The sequence below is a fragment of the Serpula lacrymans genome (genome assembly GCF_000218685.1).
Source record: "Serpula lacrymans var. lacrymans S7.9 unplaced genomic scaffold SERLAscaffold_15, whole genome shotgun sequence".
Lineage (NCBI taxonomy): Eukaryota > Fungi > Basidiomycota > Agaricomycetes > Boletales > Serpulaceae > Serpula > Serpula lacrymans.
In genome coordinates, this window is record NW_006763304.1 from 581,431 (window position 1) to 600,143 (window position 18,713).

Genomic DNA, 18,713 nt, shown 5'->3' on the forward strand with positions numbered 1-18,713 from the left:
GATATGGCTTATATACTAATCCGGGGGAGTGGAGTTTGCAAGGAGTAACTCATAATGTAAGTATGGAGTTCCATGTGGACAACTATCTAGTGAGGAAGAGTTTGTCGGAGATTTTAAAAAATAGCTGCAATCAGTTACAATGCATTGCAGTACTGAAATAGCAACCACGAGTTATAATTAGTTGTCAGAATAGAGTCGTCAGTTGCAATCTAATCACAGTGATTGCGCTTAATAATGCAACCTTATTGAGATGTGATTACTAATCCTCTGCAAGGCTATACCCTTTGATGCTGCAAGACGCAAAAACTAATTACAACAATTCCTTTACATGCCCAGGATTCGAACTGGAAAGCCGCTGAACCCAGTTGCAACTGCTATTGCAACCAAGAGTTTTTTTTGATACTTACAGCTACACCACAGAGCCGTTGTATACTATGCCGCCTGTACTAATTAGATGATGATGAATTCTTCTGTGCACACAGAAAATAATAAGTCACTTTGAGACGGTAAAAAACGACAGACATAACAAAACTAATTCACAAGTTAACGAGATTGGTTAAAGACCTGCACGACGAGAACGCCTAGTACTAGTTTCACTGACAGTATTTGTCTGAGAATGGTTTGACTTTCCTTTATCCTTTCTCTTCTTTGACTTTGATGTTTCACCGGTCCTCTCTTCTACCAACCCTTCTGTCAATCCTGACTCGATCCCACCCTCTGCCAGTGAAACGACGGCTGCATCTGGATTTAAGGGCGTGGTGCTATTGATTGCGTGGGAACCCAAAGTTGACAGAGCGACATTGGAAACCGGTGCATGGTTGACTGCAAGCTGAGCTGGATTTAATAACTCATTATTGCCGCCAATTTCAGAATCGTCATCACTTTGAACATCTAATGCTGCCAGTGCCAGCTCAATTTGGTCTGTGTAGTCCTCATGCACTTTTGGAACTACAGCCAGTACCTTGCTCGAGGAGAAAATGTAAGCATTGAACATCCGGTACGTTTCCTTAATACATCTAGTGCCACCTTTCTTCACAAGGATTTGTTTGTAGGCACGAAACATATCAAAATACTGTATGTGGGATATTGCGCCTTTCCCATCATGTGGGAATTCGTCGTCAGGTGAAGCCAAAAACACGGCCTGTAGCACAGAATGAAAATGTCAAGAAATGGTCTGACTAGATAGTAAAAAGGTACATACAGCAACAGCACCCCATGCCAGAGAACCTGGTGTATTGCAGGTAACATGCCATGCATTTGCATTACTCTTACCACCACCTCGACCACCCGAGAGAGAGTTAGGTCCACGGAAAGTGACTTTGAGTATCTGGAAAGACGTGAGCGTGTGGTATTGAAGTTACTGTTATGTCATACTTTTGCAATGATTGGGTTTCCGAAGATATATTTCATATCAACCTTGAAGTTTGGGAAGAGTACCGGTGGGAACATAGGATATTTGGCATCCTTCCTGTTATCGTCTACACCCAGCAATGCTCTCAGTTCCGGCACTGTTGACCTGTCGAAAGTCGTTTCGAAAACATGCTCTGGTAGATCGTAGATGATGCCTGCTTTCGTTCTTATTTTGTGTAATATATCCAAGCGGCCATTACAAAGCTTCTTCGAGAACTGATAGATCATTTGATTAGAGACAAAAACAGTCGTAGATTAATACCTGATGCATGGACATACTATGTTTCCAAAGTGATGACTTTCTCTCATCAAGCAATGAAGATGCTCGGGAATGAACTCGTATATCTCAATGATTTGTGCCTGTTCCTCCGCAAGTGGTGATGCATAGCGCTCCTCTGAATCTGGGCATGGGCCATCTGGCCGCTGCTTTCTGAAAAACAAGGTATTCACGTGCATGTCAACCATGATCCCATACTTTTTGGCCTGCCTAGCTATTTCTACATCGTGAGTCGAGATCTCCTTTGGCACTGCGTTGGTTCGACGTTTTGGTTGATTTGACTTCATTATTGCATTGGCCCTCTTCAATTCCCTGTTTTCGCTACGGAGTTCGGCCATCTGGAGTTGCATTGCTTTTACAGCCTGTCACAGTCCATACAGTACGAGCTTGAAGGTCAGAATTTACTAGCTCTATAATTTCAGTATTTCACTCACCTCCTTGTACTCCGTAAGAGATGCATCATCCCTCAAAAATGGATTGGTGAGAGATGTTCTGTTCTCATTGCCACTATCAGACTCGTTTGACAACACTCGATCTGAATCTGTGTTTTCTGAATCAGATGAGGAGCCTCGAGCCATGTCGTAGATCCTGGACAAGGTGGTGGGGGATAGAAAGCAAAAATTTACTGACACGTTGTTTATGCACCGTGCAATGACTCGGACAATATGGTTCTGCTTTTACGTGAAGATATTACTAGATAAAGTGTTAGCATCCAGGGACGAAGCGAACTGGGGCTGCCTCACCCCATAGTAGGAGATAAAGCGCAATCTGAGATAACGATCTTCTCCCAAATGCAACAAGTTCTTCATATGCAGAGTGTCAACACGATTTTCAGAATAGTCTTGGACCATTTGATTCGAGATCAAGAGAGGCTTGTGTGTATCGGGCGTCCTAAGACGGTAGAGCGTGAAACAACCGGGAAGACAAGTGACGGAACCGAAAAGACTCTCGAACACTTTCGCCATATGATGAGAAATGAAGTATTCATACACCTACGAAGTGCATCAGAAAATTAAGTTATAGGAGAGAATATAATAAAAAAGACTAACCTGCATCATAGTGATGATAGACTGCTTGGTGTTAGTAAGCTCCGTCTCTCCACAAACACTGAGAACCTTCTTGTCGTGAATCATCCTGCAAAACTTTGTGAACTTGGGTATATCGCATATTCAGCACTGATACTTACGCAGAAATCAAACGGTTGACGGAAAGAGGTTCCACTGTATCGGCATCAACAGTGAAAATATACTTGTAGAAAGTAGGGTTCACTCCAATGATGTTTTTGATCTGGTGGTACATCTCCAGTTCCATCGGGTTCGTATAACAAGGAACCTGACAGATAACAGACTTGTTGTGGTCTTCAGGTGCACGAGGAGAACCAAAATTGAGAGATGCTATGAATTTGAATGCGATTATGGCGACCATGACAGCGGAAAGGGAGATGAGGAGGTACAATGAGAATTGACATTGAGGGGATTCACGGTGGTCCACCATGCCCATCAAAAACAAGTTGCGCAAACAGACTTTGACATTCTAAAATGGCGCTATCGATGTTGAGGTTATCCAGTTGCTCAGGTGCTTGTTCGCCATTAGGAGGGTGTATTGCGGGACCGTTATTGGCGTACAAAGTCAAGTCGTAGATGAGGTTGTTGTAAATACCTATCGACTTGCCCGAGCTTGTGAAGTTACCGATTTCCTGGGGAGTGTAGCCAATATATCCGACTCAGTTTTTCCAACGCATCATCGTCATACTTTCAAAGTACCAGTCAGGGTGGGAATCATTAGTCCAGGCACGGAAATCATGATATTGAGAGTTGGGGCCGGTGTCGTTGCTGGAATCAAGGGCGACCCATGGACTAACAGTACCACTAACGCTGTTACACAATGCGCTGACCTAATAGACTATTAGTTATACAAAATCACGAGACGCCTACAACAATACTCACTTGAACGGGGAAGATATTATTGGCTGCGACTGCAAGACCGATTTCTCAGGTACAACATCAGCATCTGAATCAGCATCAAGAAGGTCGGATTTGTGGAAGTCCACATACATATGATAATATTATACTGTAAATATCATAAGGGCTGTCGTCAAATAATCACAGTCATTGCTTAGTCTATTATGAATGAAGTGATCCATTCCAGATCTTTTTTATCCGTAAGAACCAGTCAGTGTCAATAGTATCTATGACAAAGAAATCTCCAGGATTATCGTAGTCTTGTGCCAATGCTGCACCACGGATGATAGACTGAACAGGAACGATTTCAGTTGCAGAGCGCAGCTTTGAATGAAGCCTCCAAAGCTGTAAATCTTTATCTTTGCATCTGCGCTGGCCTGTTGGAGCATCATAAGGCTGAACCAGCGCCAATAAATAGGTGGCATTGTCAATGCTGCATGTGAAGACGAACACTAGGCGAGCAAAAATCGCCCCATTTGTCGTTTGGAGCAGGACACAGTCATAACGTGGGTGGTTGTAGAACTTTGGACTGCATCGCAAATAGTCCGTATATTGCCGCCAGTCGACAAAAGATTCGTAGTTAACTTTCAGAAACCGATACTCGGTGATCTGTCAAGGTAAAGTGTAAACCAAATCTAAAGCCTGAGTATTAGCAGTTGCGAACCTTGTCTGCCGTGCTAAGTTTGATATGTCTGCCCCCAGGCAGTGGAACATTGATAGATGGGAGGAAATTATTCAAAAAATTAGCAAGCTTTATGCGAAATCCATTAAATGCAACATCATCTTTCTGCAGCTGCTCCAGGGCCTGAAATGTCACTGAAGGGCGTATTGAGCCCAGCGAAACATGACCAGTTCCGTCGTTAACGGGACCACTAGCATTTGTAATATCATCCACATCGTTGAAATCTTGTATTGTTGGGTCAGGTCTTAGGCTATCGTCAAATGCTGTGATGTTCTGGCGAATATATTTTGACACGTAGCACCAGTGATCTGCACGGAGAATCTTATAACAATATCCAAACAAGATTAGGTACTTGTCGTCCTGGCATGTGCATGCCAGTGCGTAAATTGCAGTACTCACCTGCTCGGCAACATCTTTGAAATTTGTTCGCAGCTGATATGAATCTTTGAGAGGCCCATGTAGCTGTTCATTCGGCTTAGTATTATAATTTCGGGTAACACCTTTGGCTTCAATGTCATCGAAAACATGGATGTTAGTGTGTTTTTTTGGGAAGTTCCAGTCCTTGTCCTTCTCACGGGTTCCTTCAATAGCCTTGATATATTCCTAAATATCAAAGAATGAGTTACAATTGACTTGATAAGATAATATAGCTCAGAAATTACAACGTACATCCATTGTCTGAGAAAAGATTTTCAGGGCATCCCTGCCTGCTGCAATAGTTTCCATTGTATGAACTTCCAAGGCTGTGTACATATCAACGTTAAGGTAATGGCGAATGCATCATAGGAGAGTATATGCCAATTTATTAGAGCCTGCATCAAAAATGTTATGAGCGCAAAACAGAACCATCTAAGGCAAAAGAGCCTCAGCCCGGAAAAAAAAACATGAAAATTGGGAAATAGTGCCACACCTTAGAAATATCTTCATGCTTCGTAGCATCTGCAAATTCTAAACTGACAACATTATCAAAATGGTTCAAGTTACGCCATCGGGGCATTTTCTTAAACCTAGCTTTCACTGAGTAACATATCAACATTAATCCAATACCCGGTACATACTGATCATCAAGTTGTATTGCAGCTGGCCGGCCAAGCTGATATATCCAGAATATGAGCTCCTTCCAAAGATGATGACCCCATAAACCAGTATGATGGGCATGTAATCGGTCCCAAGATAAGGCACGATGGACATCAGAGTACCCAAGCTTCCAGAATACATTCTTCCAAATTATGAGTAAGATAGTATCAGTCTGACCAGTTAAAAACTCACATTAACAGGCCGAAGCCCCTGGCTTTTCAAAATCTCTTCTTTTTCTGCTTCCGTTGGCTGAAAATTTGCATTTCTTACTGTAGCCTCAGATTTGACACTGGTCCGAATATCATACTTTTGACTGTGGTCAGATAGTTTTGTTTTCGGAACCAGACAAACTGGGCATGGAAATTTGGACTTTCCCCCTCGTGTTGAGGCCATTGCGCACCTGAAATTGTATAAATATAAATTAAATGCATATTAAATAATTGTCATACAACTGACTGTTCCTCGTAATCAGCTGACAAAATCAACATAATAGGGAAAAGATGTCGCTGAATATGATCAATAATGTCCTCGTGCCAGTATCCTGTCTTTGAGAGAGGTTCAATAGACTCGAGAATCTTCAAAAATGCCTCATGCCAGACAATGTTCTTGAAGTTGGCAAATGTTGTTTTGCCTTTATGAGCCTCATCTTCCGGCACCTACCAATATCATCAGTAATCATTTGGCTGATCTTGAATATCAGCCATTATCTACCACAGGAAGCCACCCGACAACTCGACCACCTCCCACACCTCTACTATTGCGGATATCAACTGGCAGGTTTGCACAACGTGCAACAACCGGATAACCTTTTGTAGAACCAAACGAAGACAACTTTGTCTTGTCCGCATACAAAATGAAACAAAATGGCTTTGCACCTTCAGGGAGCTTCAACTAAAATAATAAATAATAAATATATGCATTTTAATACTACCTACCACATGTAAATATGTAACATACCTGAATATCCCAAAAATCCTTTGCCGTCCATGGCTCATCAAAAAATTGTACAAAAGACCGGCCATTATATTTTGAAAGCCTTTCAGCATTGAAGACAAAATGTGGTGCCAGCTCCGGATCATTTAATAGATCCAATGCCCAGTCCCACAGTGGCCGGAAATGGACATCAAATTGATGCTCTTCATTTCGGAAAGGAACTGAAATCGTTACTTTAGAAAACTAAACTAAATTCATGTTAGCGGGGTAACACCAAAACTACATAAAGGTGCAAACCGGTGTGAGATCATGGGCAGCAGCTTTCCATGCTTCACATAGCTCGGTGTGACTTTTCAATGTGAATGAATCTGGCTTCTTCCCACACCACTGAATCAGATTTATTAGTCTTGTTATCTGATCCTTGTTCAGCGCAGCCTCAAGGGCAATCTCTGCAAATTCAAAGTCAGTACGTGACCGAAAAGGAGACCAAGGCTTTGAGTTAATGATGTGGTTCTTTCTAGATGATGCACGTGCTTGATGCTTGCAGCTCGGCCACTGCTTGGATGGTATTCTACTTTTATATCATCCATTTCCAGCTGTCCTACTGCATCTGACTCGGTACCAACTTGTGAGGAGGATGCTGAAACATAATAATAATCAGAACAGTGATAAAATAAATAATCATACGTACATACCAAAAACATTTGAAGGCAAATCATTATTAGCAGTAGTGTGTTCATCCTCTTGGATCAGCCATGACGAAGGCCCAGCTTCAATACAGCCATATAATCAGTACTCAAGGAGTCCGAAAAATACAAATTATGTCAACCTTGATTATGAGTAGCCCATGCAAGCTCTTTTTCTTGATTAAACCACCGTGCATTAATCATCTTAATTAGTCGGTTATTATTCTCCAATATAGTGACTCACTTTGTCTTTTCTTGCGACGGAGCCGTTTGCTCAATTCAAGGTCTTCCTTCATAGCGGCAACCTGGACCTGACAGGTCTTCATATGGGTCACCAGTCCTCGAGGCTTGAACAGATTATTGCAGGTTGGGCAGGTCTTCTTGTTGGTGTCTTTAGGCATAGTAAGTTGTGATACAGATGTTATTTGGAATGTACAGCGAAGATGGGCAGTACAGTATGTACAGAGAGCTGGGAAAGGTCCTCGCAAGGCGTGGAAAGCATTGATGGTATCAACGATGCCTTGCGATGGCGCTTGCAATAGTGTTATGTAATCTTAGCTAATCTACACCGGTTGCATTCCTGTCATAACCGGTCTGCAATACCACTGCAGCTACACCCGGCTGCAACCAAGAATACAAATCTCCGACATTGTATGTGAGGGGAGTGTACCATAAGGTCTAACCACAGAGTCCATAAGGAATGTGAAAATGTGCAGAGGAAACATATGGGAGCAAGGTACAGGGCTATGCCAAACAGCAAAACACAAGGGGCATAATTCTGAGAGTACCAAAGATTTAGGAGTTCAGACTTGGGGGTTTCTGACTGCTTGGAGGTGTGGAAACCACAGCCTGTGGCATGAATATGAAAGAGTGTTGTATCCATACCACAGGCCAGAAAACCTGAGCCTCCAAAATGCCTGTATTCTAAGCTACCAGATTTTCAGATTTCTTGGAATTGTGCCCCTTGTGCTCTGCTATTTGGCATGGTCCTGTGCCTTACTCTTATATGATACCCCATATATCCACTCCAATCTCTTGTCAGGCAACAAATACAAAGCTACAGTATATAACCACAATAAATGCCAGGTCAAGTCCTTGAAGGGTAAGACAGTGAAGCTGAGTATTGACATGGAAGAGTTTCTGTATAGGTGCTGTTGATGATGAAGACTGTCTGTTAGGAAACCACACACAAAACAACTAACAAATACCTTCCCAGATTCCACAAAACTTGTTTGTGGGTTAAGCCTCCTAGAACAGTGGGTGCTTTGGTAGTTCATGGGGTGATAAGCTTTATGATCCTTCAAAGTAAAACCTGAGAAGACTAAATGAGAGTATTTCTCAGTCTTATAATCAAGAGACTGTTATTGAAGGATAATCTACCTAAAAGAGATTATTTTTAACAGTGTCAAGTGAGTATGATGATATAAAGTAAACTGTAAAATAGCCAGACATACCTGAGTCTTATAATCAAGAGACTGAGGTTTGTGTAAGGCAGAGTGCTACAATTTTTGGAATAAGTGTGGGAAAGTTTTGAGCTTATATAATATAGTGGAAAAGCGGTCAAGTAGAGATGAAAGAATAGTGTATAGAAATGAAGAAATAAAAGGATAGGATGTGAGTGTATCATAAACAAGATATGCTAACAGGGTAGTTGAAAGATAGGGGCTTGATTGGGGACTAAAACAAATATAGACAAGCACTACCTTGCTAATTGTAGTACAGGGCGGGTTTGAGGATGATAAGGATGACAAGAATCCCAGTCATAGCAGGCTCCTGAAGCACAAACTGTAGTGCTCAAAAGGACTCTAATTGAAAAAGATGATAGTGATTTCAGTAGTGGAAAGTGACAACAATGACAGTAAACAGTAGTGTTGAGCTCTAATATCAACTTGACAACAGTCAGGAGTCCTACATACTATATATACAGACTTTTCTCATAGTTGAGACCTTAGAAATTCTGTTCACGCTGAGGTATGTTCCTCTTTACTCTGTACTTGCAGACTCTTCAATTAATAGCAATTCTGTTTACTCTGAAATCAATGACGTGTCTCTCTACAAGTAGTAGCAGCAAAAAATATTGTCACCACACTGGATCACAAGCAGCAGTAAGATATTGGACTTGAACTTGGAAATTTTGTGAGAAACCCTATATACTCGATAGGATAGGATGAGATTTGAGAACAAGACTGAATTGTGATTGTGAAAATGTACAAGGTAAAGTATAGGGGTTTATATAGTAAAGAGAAAAAAAACCTATGTAAAGGAATGTAATAATGAATCCTGTGAGAGTAGTACAGGATATGTAACGACCAAGAGTTTCTTACTCTGGCGCACAACTCAGACAAGCAAAGGAGAAGAGAGAAAGGAGGGATCACCCCTCAGGTTTCAACAAGTTAGTTGTGCTAGACAACAGGGGGACTCGCTGAGTCCTTCCCTGTGTATTGCTCCTGTATATATACTAAAATACATGAGGTACTGTACAGTTGTAAATAAAGTTTAAAGTCTGATGTTTAGCATGTGGCCAGTCACATGGTGAGCCTAGACACTGGTCAGGTTATGTGTCGCGTGACTTGGTCGTGTGATTATGAAAAGTTGAAAATGTAAAGTAAAGTAAATGGTCACATGACTGGTCATGTGACTTGGAAAAAGTAAAAGTAAAAGTACGAAAAAGTGAAGCGTAAGTAGGTACTGGTACGTCAATTGTAATAGGATAAGATTATTGAAATAAGGAAAGAAAAAGGTAGGAACAAAAAATTCAAACCTTTAGAGTGTTACAGATTGTACAGCCAAAACTTAGTCCAATAGCAAAAAAGCAACAAGGCAAAAACAACATTAGTATCAACACAGCTCTCTTGTTATCAGTTAGGCATCTTAAATAAATATGTGTCCATAAGAATGATTCTAAATCAAAAATAATTGTACTGCAAATGAATATGTATCCTGATAAGAGAGAGGGACTGGAGCCACCGGTCCACCACCTAGATTAAATCTGTTAGTTCCATGGCCTCACCAAGGGTCTTGTTGTTGTGGACCATCTGGTCAAACAAGGGAGGGAGGGAAGTAGTTCTAATCTGAAACAGACGAGTCTCAGGCAGCATAGTAACTGTAGATGTAGCAAAGACAATAGATGAAGGATGAATGTACCCAAGCAAATGGGATATCAAGGAACATGGGCGATGCAAGTGGATGGACTTTCTCCAGCTCACAAACTACCTAGCCACATTCTAACCAGGCAAGACAAGTAACTGATGTGGTGGTAGAAGATGGAAGATCAATGTCATGGAGGTAGACTAACTGCCCAACTTTAATTGGCTGCTGGGGCTTTGCTGATATGAGCAGTGGCATATGATAGTCAATGGATTGGCAACAGAAGCAGATAGAAAGCAGTAATATCAGGTAGGGAGGAGATGCTTGGAGGAAAAGAAGGAGGAGTGTGGGGGTGATGAAGAAGTTGTGAGAACCTGACTCTTATGCTGAGCTAACAGAAAGTCAAGTTATTTAATTACAAGCAGAGTCTTTGTAGATGAATAAAGAGTTACAGATTCCATGGAACTTGTTTATGGGCTTTGCCTCCTAGAACAGTGGGTGCTCTGGTTGTTTGTGGGTGGTATGTATGACGATCCTTCAAAGTCAAACCCAGATATGTATGGGTGTGGATTTTGAGGAGGAGGGATAGTTGGAATATAGAAGATAGGGGTTTTATGAAGAGTATAGACAAGCACTACCTTGCTAATCGTAGCACAAGGTAGGTTTGAGAATGACAAAGTGACAAGGTGACAAGGTGACAAGGTTCCCAGTGATAGCAGGCTTCTGACACACAAATTGTAATGTTGAAAAAGACTCTAATCAAAAGGGATAACAAAGACTTCAGAAGTAAAGAGTGACAATGACAGCACTTAACAGTAGTAGCAGTAGAAAGTGTTGTGACCACACTGGATCACAAGTAGCAGAGAGTAGTGAATTTGAGATTAGAGAAGAAGTCTGGATCGGATTTCTTCTTTTTACAAGGTAAAATACAGGGGTTTACATAGTAAAAGAAAGGTAGGCTATGCACAGTATAGCTGTGCAAAGAGAATGAGAAAGAACATGAAGGAAGAAATGTATGCTGACAAATCCTGCATAGGTAGTATAGGATAAGATTTTCAGAATAAGGAAAAGAAAGAGATAGAACAATGAATGCTGTGTAAATAATGTCACAGGTTTGTACATCCATAAAATAGAGTCCAATAGCAGAAAGAGAGCAAGAAAATCATGATGTCATGGGAAGATGCAGTAAAAAAAAGCAAGGCAAAACAATATCAGTATCAACACAGTTCTTTTATTGTCAGTCAGGCATTCTAAAGAAATATGTGTCCATAAAAATGATTCAAAAATCAAAAATAATTGCATTGCAAATGAATGTTCTGCTGAAAAAAAAGGAACTAAAGCCACCGGTCCACTATCTAATCCAAATTTGACAGTTCCATGGCTTTACCAATGGTCTGGTTGTAGCGGACCACCTGGTCAAACAAGGCAAGGAGAGGGGTAGTTCTAATTTGGAACAAATGTATCCCAGGCAGTGTGTTGTAAGTGTAGCTGTAGTGAAGATGATGGACAAAGGATAGATGTACCCAAGTGAATGAGACAGCAATGTACATTGGCAATGCAAGGGGATGAACCTTCTCCAGCTCAAAAACTACTCACCCACACTCTAACCAGGCAAGACAAGCGGCCAATGATTTAATAGTGGAAGATGGCAGATTGACGTCATGAAGTTGGACCTGTTGCCCAATTTGGACCGGCCGCTGGGGCTTTACTGATATTAAAAGTGGCACGTGGTCAACAGATTGGCAATGAAAACGGATGGAGAGTGGTGACATCAGGTATGGTGGAGGAGCAAGGAAGACAAGTAGGAGGAGAGTGGAGGTGACAGAGCAGTGGACTAGAATGGGTAGCCAGAAATGACTGTCAGGTGAGAATAAAAAGGAGAGTTAAGGGCCCATGGTGGGGCTAAGTAAAGGAAAAAGGGTAGGGGAAACAACAAAAGCAAGGGCGCAATGTGTAGCCAGTGGTGACACAAAAAATTGCCAAAATGCAGAAATGCAGAAAGTACTGAATGGAAAGCAAAGGTGAAGGTGAGTGCAACTTGATTGCCTAATAGAGGTGGTGCTGATCAGCCCAAGTTTGAAAAAGGCAATATTAATTAATATTCCACGCGGCACTGTGCCTGTGTGGCGCAAAGGCAAGTCTTTTGAATATTCGCTTCATTTTTTGACACCTGTCCATGCTACTAATCACTTTTGGTGCATGACAACGCGCCACAGCCTATGGAGATGAGGTTCATACGGAACTCTGGGGGCCTGCACCTGTCGAGACACTTGGTGGAAAACATTATTATGTTGCTTTTACTGATGATAAGACACGGAAGACTCACCTCTTCCTGATATGTGACAAGAGCAAAATTTCTCACAATTTTGCACATACAAGGCCTGGCTGCAAAACCACATGAATGCTGCTGTAAAAATTATACATAGTGATCAAGGTGGCGAGTTTTTGAGTGGAGAGTTTGACAAGTACCTGGAAAAGAAGGGAATAGCCAGGAAACTTACCGCCCATGACACTCCTGAGCAGAACAGGGTGGCTGAACGGGTTAACCGCACCCTCATAGAGAAGGTACACGCTATGCTGCATGGAAGTGGATTACCCAAGTTCCTATAGGGTGAGGCAGTCAAACATGCTGTTTGGCTCAAGAATCGAACCTCAACAAAAGCACTTACTGGAACAACACCGCACAAAGTGGCCCATAGCATAAAACCAGATCTCTCTAACTTAAAGGAATGGGGCTGCCAGGTGTGGGTGCACTATAGTGGTGGCTCAAAACTTGACCCATGTATGCGCACTGGGCAATGGATGAGTTTTGATGCCAAAAGTAAAGGCCATCAAATCTACTGGCCAGATAAATGAACGATCAGTGTGGAATGCTCTGTTGCTTTTGTGCCAGTAAATGAGACCCCCTTCAAGCTTGAGGGGGAGAGGGAAACAAACAATCAAGCTGTCAAAAATGCTCAAATTGTTGATATTGATTCGGAGGCATTCAACCACGCACCTCTAAATGACCCTTGTCCTCATCCACCTGATCCCCAAAATGATCCTCATCCTGCACAAGCTCCTCTTTTCCATCCTCCAATGGTACCCCGCCGAAGCACTCACCACCAACAACCAGCACAGTACATGTGCAACTTATTACAAGGCGAAAGATCAGTTGATGGCACAAGCAAAGGCCAGGTCTTACCAAAAGGGATGCAAAACCCCCTTGAAAATGCTAAAGATCTTGAGGGACATGCGGATGAAAGAAACAATCAAACCTTGAGGGAATTGGCGCAAAATGTGACTTTGGCTGCGCACATGGCCAACCTTGATGACATTGAACTGAGAACCATTGAAGAAGCTCAGAAGCATCCTGATTGGGATAAATGGAAAGATGCAATCAATGAAAGGCTGGAAAGGCTGAAAGCAGCAGGAACATGGACTTATGTTGATAGGCCAAAAGTTGCCAACATTGTAGGCATTCAATAGGTCTTTAAAATAAAGAAAACCGCCTCTGATTCCATTGACAAGTACAAGGCTCGGCTTGTGGCGCAAGGATTTAGCCAAGTCGAGGGTGTTGACTATTTTGACACTTTTGCACCAGTTGCAAAGATGCCATCATTAAGGGTAATATTAGCCATGGCTGCACGACAAAACTGGGAGCTGCATCAAATGGATGTCAAGAGCGCTTACCTAAATGGTGAACTCAACAATGACAAAGTGATTTTTATGTGTCAACCCCCAGGGCAAGAGAAGCAGGTGCTTCGCCTTAACAAAACCCTGTATGGCTTAAAACAGGCAGGGCGCCACTGGTACCAAATATTGTGCCAAAACCTAAAAAAAATAGGGCTAAAACAATGCAGGTCAGATTATGCCGTTTTCTACAGGCAGAATGGAAATGAGCTCACCATCATAGCTGTCCATGTTGATGACATGACGCTTGTTGCACCAACAGTAGCACATATGATGACCTTGAAAAAGGAACTATCCAAGCTTTTCAAAGTTAGCAATCTTGGCAAGTTACATTGGATGCTAGAAAGAGACACTCACCCAAACTGTTAATTTATCTCAACGCTCCTATATTGATGCCATAATCCAATGTTTTGGTCTTGAGGACACAAAGCCTCTGTCAATGCCGATGGTTGCAAATATGTACCTAACAAAAGATCAAAGCCCTAAAACACCTGAAAACTTTGCTGATATGCGAGATGCACCTTACTGGGAGATTGTGGGATCTCTGATGTATGCAGCAATTGCTACTTGCCTAGATATTGCACATACTGTAGCCATACTTTTGAGATTTGTGGAAAACCCAGGGAAAGTGCACTTGGAGGCAGCAAAAAGAGTGGTAAAGTACCTGAAGGGAACATTTGAGCTCTGGCTCTGCTATGGACCAGAAAGGAAAGAACTTGCTGGCTGTAACAACCAAGAGTTTGTATACTCTGGCACACAACTCAGACAAAGCTATATGTAAGGACCATTTATTATTTTCTCTATGTCCTGGTTTTTGAACGCTTTCCCCGTTACACCTCTGGCTCTAGGGCTAGAGGTATTGTTTGCTATTCTACTTCTCATAGCCCTCACAGGCTTTCTCAACCATTGTTACCACTTTATATTGCAGATTAAAGACTGGGTATCGCTCCCAGCCAGCCAGCACAATGGATAAAGAGCTGGTGGTAAGTATCTCACCAACCAGCTCCAAGCCCCATCCCCGCCTGGAGATACTAATAGACGCTTTAATCAGGATCGTACCTCATCATGAGGATACGGTTCCTGAACACGCGTGACAACACTTATTATTAGTACACTTTCCCACCTGCTGATTAATCTTCAAAGTCGTACAATAGTTATCCTTTTTCTTATTGGTTGATTTTCCCCTCAGACTACTTTCCTTTTATTCTTCTTCTGGTCTGAGGGGTAGACAGTTAGCTATAAAAACCTTACATACTCATGTATTGTTCTTTAGCTTTCTATTACTTGAATTATCCGCTTTACTCCTCAACCAAAACCTCTGAGTCTACTCCCCTATCCTCTACTTGCTATATTCACTATCACTAGCATATGTCGATCTTCAAGACTCATTGTACCTCTTACTCCCTGCAAGTGCAGTAGGAGACGGGTAGTGTTTTTGTTATAGTTTATCGTTGCCTCACACTATAGAGGAAGTGAGAGGGAGTGGTTACCCCTTAGGATAGGACCAAGTTAGTTGTGGGTAAACAACAGAAGGACTTGCTGAGGTGTCTCTTTGATCTATTGGGGTATATATACTACTACAGGTTTGTTTGTACATATGTACTGTACAGTTGATGGAGGCAGTGGCTGATGATGTTGTGGGGCACAGCCCGTGTGACCAGCTCTACTGCGTGAGATACTTGTAGCTAAAATAAGAAAAAGGCAGTGCAGCGCGAGAAGGTGGAGTTTGAACAAAATGGAAAGTGCCGCATGGCACAGGGTGTGAAAACTACAGAAGAAAGTCAAAGGGGAGAATAAAATTTAAAGGTCCAAAAATTGTGTATCGTAACACCGGCTATTGCGATGCTGATGGCAGTATGCATGAGAATTGCTGTGCTATTTCAGGATATGCAATCATGTTGGATGGCAGAACTGTCTCATGGTTCTCGGAACAGCAACAATTAGTTGGGCTGTCAACCACGGAGGCCAAGTATGTGGCTGCAACTCACGCCACAAAGGAACTCCTATGGATCAGAATGTTTATGAGTGAGATTTTTAGAGACGATATATCAACCCCAACCCTTTTTTGTGACAATCAATACCATGCAAGGACAAAACATATTGATATATGCTTACATTTCATTCACCATGCAATTGAGGAAGGCAAAATTGAAATAACCTATTGCCCGATGGACAACATGATTGCGGATACACTTACTAAGGCTTTGCCATCCATGAAGGTGAAACACTTTGCAGCAGCGCTGGGCCTTCATACAGCTTGAGGGGGCGTGTTGGAGTGATGACTTTTGCAAGCTTTTTGACGAAGGGCTTGTACCTAGAAAGGAAGGTTTAGTAGTTGGATTGGCCCATGCGGCAATATACCACATCAATGATTTTACTTCCATTTTTTTTACATATACCTGACCTGGTTGTTAGGGAACACCTCAGAGCCTTACAACAAGCTCTGAGGTGAGAATCATCTTGCTAGTTTTCTATTGACCTTTAGCTGATTAGTATCTAGTCTTCTGTATTAAACTAGATCACAACTTGACTTATACAGTCTAATATACTCTGATAATTCCTTATTCATTCCTTTTGTTTTCTGACAAGGTAGTCAGGCTGTGCCATGCTTGTGCCAGATTTCAACAGTCCTGACAAGGTAAATGGGATTTTTCTGACATCATACATACCCCAAATATCATACTGTTGATAAAGACTTTACATAGCTTTATGGAAGATCTATCTATCCATTCACTGATGATAGATGATTTATCGTGCTACTGAGGGTCTTCCCTTGGCAGAAAAGATGGAGCAAAAATTCCCACAGACAATGATGAGAACTTTGTCTAACTTTGTATATTCCCCAGTCTGCTTGCTTGTAGATCTCTTGGCACATGCTGGGTGTCAAATCAAAGAGGAAAAGCATTGATGTGACCGGTGGTGAATACGGAACGTTGTGGATGTCACGCTAAAACAAAAGGCGTTGGCCAGCACAGCTAGTGTTTACTACAGCTTGCCACTGAACTGTCACTTTTGAATAGACTAGCTGTACTGAATTCTATGATTGTGAGTCGGTTTCTGATGGAATGCAGGTTCAGTTTCCGAAAACGGCAATCACGGCATGCTTAACTGAGGGTGGCTGGCGGTCGTTGCCTGAGTTGTCAGTGGCAGGAACCACTCCCCGAGCTGGTACACTCAGGCCTCCAGTCTCACCCTTATCGAGCACATCCAGCCAGCGCACGCACTCATACATAACCACAGCAGGCTTTATACCATGAACTTCTTCAAAACAAAGCAGCGGACACCTCCAGACCTCGTAAGAGGCCTTCGAGACACGATACCAAAGCTCGAATCTGGCCCTCCAGGGACCGAAACGAGGAGAAAGGTGCGAGAAATTTCACAGAGGTTCAGACATTCGACTGGGAGAAGTTGATGTACAATCACATCTATTATCGTGGTTTCCCTCAAGGCAAGCGAAGAGGTATCCAAGAATTTGCAGCAGATCAAGGCTATCTTGTACGGCGACGGAGGTGCGCAACATACAGTTATACTTTTATTACCGTCGAGACTCACAAATCATTCTTTGCAGATCCTTTACCCGAGCTAGTGGCTCAACTTGCACAGGAGACATACAACACAGACCTTTTGTACCATCTAGTCCTCAACATCGCCCGATTTGATTTCGAATCTCGGAAAGACGTCGTACAGATATTTAACAACCTACTCAGACGGCAGATTGGCTCGCGATTGCCCACTGTAGAATACATATCTGCAAAGCACGACATCATCTTCGCCGCGCTCGCTGGTTACGAGAACGAGGAAATCGCGCTCAATACAGGTATGATCTTGAAGGAAATGCTTCGACACGAGCAACTATGCAAGGTCCTTCTTTATTCAGAACAGTTGAGCCGTCTTTCTGCTTTTCATTCCGGCTGACGAACATGTGTTTGTGGTGCCATGTGACACTAGGTTTTACATGTTCCCACATCATATCGAGAATACGACTTTCGGTGTCTCTTGTGATGCTTTTGCGAACCTGAAGGAGACGCTGACACGGCACAAGCCTATGGTGGCCGACTATCTTGACAAGAACTACGAAAGAGTACGTCAACCACCTCAAGTCCTTTGTCTCAGCCAAAGCTCTCCGGCTCACATATCGTTCTTCTAGTTCTTTGCTTCATTCACCACACTTATTCTCTCGAACAACTATGTGACGAAAAGGCAGTCACTCAAGCTACTAGGAGAAATTCTTCTGGATCGTGCAAACTTCAATGTGATGACACGGTACATCGCCAACGAAGGGAACCTGAAGATGATGATGAACCTCCTGCGCGATAAGAGTAAAAACATCCAGTTTGAGGCGTTCCATGTATTCAAGGTATGTGCACATGCCATTGATTCGCCCAATGCACCTTACTTTTACCTCTTATTAGGTCTTCGTGGCGAATCCGAAGAAACCCCCTCAAATAGAGGCTATCCTCCGACGGAATAAAGACAAGCTACTAGTTTTTCTCAAAGGATTTCACAACGACAAGGAAGGTCAGTAAATATTCTGTACTTACCGCCTACCCTCGGTGATGGCTTTTTTTTTCCATTGTTTTCTTATGCAGACGAACAATTTAGCGTGAGTACTCCATAGTGACCATTTATTTCGTTGATAGAAGTGCATTTCTCACGATCATTTGAACAGGACGAGAAGCAGTTTCTTATCGTACAGATTCAAAGCCTGTAATATCCAGTTCCCTGCTCGTGCTGTGTCCGCTTGCGAGGACATCTGCATCGAGCATACTACTATCCAATGTACATCTCCTCAGTTCCTCTCATCGTCATGCATGTACTGCAGTTTATCTTCACGCCAATTTATGTTTCATTTCTTCTTCTGTTTATCTAATACCGCGGAATACAAATTCCTTCAACAAGCAAGTCATCTATATTTTCAGTGGTTGTCG

The 18,713-nt window shown here is 42.4% G+C and overlaps 4 protein-coding genes across 4 annotated transcripts; 1 reads left to right on the top strand and 3 right to left on the bottom strand.

The window, feature by feature from the left end:
• Positions 1 to 556: 556 nt before the first annotated feature.
• Positions 557 to 3,112, bottom strand: SERLADRAFT_442743 (glycosyltransferase family 2 protein; the record flags this gene model as incomplete). The annotated part of the gene is made up of 9 exons (XM_007323300.1): positions 557 to 1,141; positions 1,202 to 1,327; positions 1,375 to 1,626; positions 1,690 to 2,049; positions 2,122 to 2,275; positions 2,333 to 2,358; positions 2,431 to 2,679; positions 2,737 to 2,821; positions 2,874 to 3,112. The coding sequence occupies 9 exons, from the start codon at positions 3,110 to 3,112 to the stop codon at positions 557 to 559; spliced, it is 2,076 nt and encodes a 691-aa protein (XP_007323362.1).
• A 52-nt stretch (positions 3,113 to 3,164) lies between these two features.
• Positions 3,165 to 3,743, bottom strand: SERLADRAFT_442744 (uncharacterized protein; the record flags this gene model as incomplete). Its single annotated transcript, XM_007323301.1, has 3 exons — positions 3,165 to 3,383; positions 3,440 to 3,581; positions 3,634 to 3,743. The coding sequence occupies 3 exons, from the start codon at positions 3,741 to 3,743 to the stop codon at positions 3,165 to 3,167; spliced, it is 471 nt and encodes a 156-aa protein (XP_007323363.1).
• A 67-nt stretch (positions 3,744 to 3,810) lies between these two features.
• SERLADRAFT_373989 (uncharacterized protein) lies at positions 3,811 to 6,989 on the bottom strand (the record flags this gene model as incomplete). The annotated part of the gene is made up of 12 exons (XM_007323302.1): positions 3,811 to 4,257; positions 4,313 to 4,651; positions 4,730 to 4,933; positions 5,000 to 5,033; positions 5,215 to 5,337; positions 5,389 to 5,549; positions 5,600 to 5,807; positions 5,864 to 6,063; positions 6,119 to 6,298; positions 6,365 to 6,583; positions 6,638 to 6,911; positions 6,967 to 6,989. The coding sequence occupies 12 exons, from the start codon at positions 6,987 to 6,989 to the stop codon at positions 3,811 to 3,813; spliced, it is 2,412 nt and encodes an 803-aa protein (XP_007323364.1).
• Positions 6,990 to 16,921: 9,932 nt separating this feature from the next.
• On the top strand, positions 16,922 to 18,650 carry SERLADRAFT_478432 (uncharacterized protein; the record flags this gene model as incomplete). Its single annotated transcript, XM_007323303.1, has 8 exons — positions 16,922 to 17,149; positions 17,234 to 17,294; positions 17,354 to 17,666; positions 17,734 to 17,866; positions 17,933 to 18,142; positions 18,198 to 18,303; positions 18,375 to 18,388; positions 18,455 to 18,650. 8 exons carry the CDS (start codon positions 17,039 to 17,041, stop codon positions 18,494 to 18,496), a joined length of 990 nt encoding a protein of 329 aa, XP_007323365.1.
• Between the last annotated feature and the right edge of the window lie 63 nt (positions 18,651 to 18,713).